The sequence below is a fragment of the Lolium rigidum genome, chromosome 6 (genome assembly GCF_022539505.1).
Source record: "Lolium rigidum isolate FL_2022 chromosome 6, APGP_CSIRO_Lrig_0.1, whole genome shotgun sequence".
Taxonomy (NCBI): Eukaryota; Viridiplantae; Streptophyta; class Magnoliopsida; order Poales; family Poaceae; genus Lolium; species Lolium rigidum.
The window spans coordinates 164,913,504-164,915,924 of NC_061513.1; the positions used below are offsets into that span (position 1 = coordinate 164,913,504).

Genomic DNA, 2,421 nt, shown 5'->3' on the forward strand with positions numbered 1-2,421 from the left:
ATGGCGCCGATTCCCAGCTCGCGCCGCCTCTTTGGCGCATGGTTTGTGCTTGTGCTCGTGGCCGCCACCGTCGTCGTCGACGCCGCCGCGGCGCGAGAGGGAGCCAGGTCACGCCGAGGCGCGCTGCTGCCTAGCGCTGCCGTCCGGCACGAGCGGTGGATGGCCAAGTTCGGGCGCGCCTACACGGACGCCGACGAGAAGGCGCGCCGGCGGAAGGTGTTCGCGGCCAACGCGCGGCACGTCGACGCCGTGAACAGGGCGGGCAATCGGACGTACACGCTCGGGCTCAACAAGTTCTCCGACCTCACCGACGACGAGTTCCTGGAGACGCACCTCGGGTACCTGCAGCACCAGCTTCGTCATCAGGAGATCAACAACACGGCGGCGGCAGCGGTGGACGTGTCCAAGAAAGGTGCTAAGCTGAAGGCTGGCCAGCTGCTGTACATGCCTGGCAGCGTGGACTGGAGGGCCCAGGGCGCGGTCACCGAGATCAAGAACCAAGGCTCCTGCGGTAATTCTCTACAGCTGCAATGGCCATGCATTCAGAGCAGAGGGTAGTAGCGTAGGCCAAAGCTCGTACTAATGGATGTTGACGCGTGCGTGCGTGCGTTCGTGCAGGGAGTTGCTGGGCGTTCGCGGCGGTGGCGGCGACGGAGGGGCTCGTGAAGATCACCACCGGCGAACTCATCTCCATGTCGGAGCAGCAGGTGCTCGACTGCACGGGGGGCATCAGCAGCTGCAGCGGCGGAGACATCAACGCCGCGCTCCGCTACGTCGCCGCCAGCGGCGGGCTGCAGCCGGAGGCGGCCTACGCGTACGTCGGCCAGCAGGGCGCGTGCCGCGGCTTTGGCGCCATGCCGAACTCGGCGGCGTCCGTAGGCGCGCCACGGTGGGCGGGCCTGTACGGCGACGAGGGCGTGCTGGAGCAGCTCGTGGCCAGGCAGCCGATCGCCGTGGCCGTGGAGGCCACGGACCCGGACTTCCGGCACTACAGGAGCGGCGTGTACGCCGGGAGCCCGTCGTGCGGGCAGAGGATAAACCACGCCGTGACGGTGGTGGGCTACGGGGTGGACGGCGTCGGGCAGGAGTACTGGGTGGTGAAGAACCAGTGGGGGACGAGGTGGGGCGAGGCGGGCTACATGCGCATCGCTCGCCGGAGCGGCGCCAGCTGCGGCATCGCCACATACGCATACTACCCGACCATGGGCAGCTTCTAGTACATCAGTCGATGCCCGGTATAATTTATCAGCTACAGTACCATGCGATTGAAACTTGGATGGATTCATAAGAAGGAATACTTAAGGCATGACTGTATCGGTCGTAAGAACGACCCATTATTATTCATGCCAATGCAACATGACGCGACTGTTTATATATGCAAAAAGTACTATAGTAACTTTGCTGTAGTCGGTGTAGGCGAGATTCTGTAGTTCTTGCGTTTTGCCTATTTCCCCTGTTTTTAGTTCTTTCAGTTTGCTCTTAGAAAAAAGACATGCTCCTGTGTGATGTAATATCTATTGAACCTGCTTTTGGTCGGGTTTCGTTGAGATGATCGATGAAACCGGGGATGAGTTATCCCGGTTGATCTGAAGAACTTTGTTACAGTCGCTTGAATTCTGAATAAGCGACACACGAAGGAAAAAAGGAGGAAAAACTGAGAACACCAGGAAACCGATTTTTGAAAACAATAAAAAAGTCTGTCTGGCAACAACGCTGGATCGGGCATTAGGGGGCACATCTTATACGGCTGTCCTAATAGGGTTTTGATCCAACATTTTGCAATTTAAAAATTATGCAATCAACATACACATAGTTTCGACATAAATTTAGAAGTCCCGACCACGAAAATGCTGCTAAGTTCGGCCATACATATTACAATGCCGCATGCATAGAATGGAAATCAAATGGAAGATATATCATCTGCCGTTGGTGTCGGATCTTCCACGGAATGGTTCTCCCGTTGTTGGTGTTGATGTCGCCGTTGCCTTTTTCATATCTGCATTTTCATGCCACGCCTTGCGTGCCGCCGTGGTGTACCGCTGCCGGATATAGTCCCTCTCACACACCTAGTTTGATATCCCCTCTAGCCTTACCTTCGGTGTGGGTTTTCTGCAATCCTTGACGTAGGGATTCTTCCCCTTTGCATCGTCCTCTTCATCGCCTTCTGCACCTTCGGCGGCAGCGAAGAGGGGAATGCGTCGACGACGACGGTGTGAAATGGGAGAGAGTGGCATGAATGATCAACATGAACGAGAAATCAAATGAGATGGAAGAAAAGGACAAGTGAAATATGTTGAATTCGGATGTGTGCCTCTGCCAAGACTGTCATACCGACCCGCCCACAAGGCCCTCTATGGGCCGGGGTCGATCTAAAAGTGCTGAACAATTTATTGGTCCACGTTAGACCAAAAATCGCCATTG

The 2,421-nt window shown here is 56.3% G+C and overlaps 1 protein-coding gene across 1 annotated transcript; it reads left to right on the top strand.

The window, feature by feature from the left end:
• On the top strand, positions 1-1,559 carry LOC124667301 (ervatamin-C-like). The gene is made up of 2 exons (XM_047204606.1): positions 1-511; positions 619-1,559. The coding sequence occupies exons 1-2, from the start codon at positions 1-3 to the stop codon at positions 1,215-1,217; spliced, it is 1,110 nt and encodes a 369-aa protein (XP_047060562.1). The 3' UTR covers positions 1,218-1,559.
• Positions 1,560-2,421: the final 862 nt, after the last annotated feature.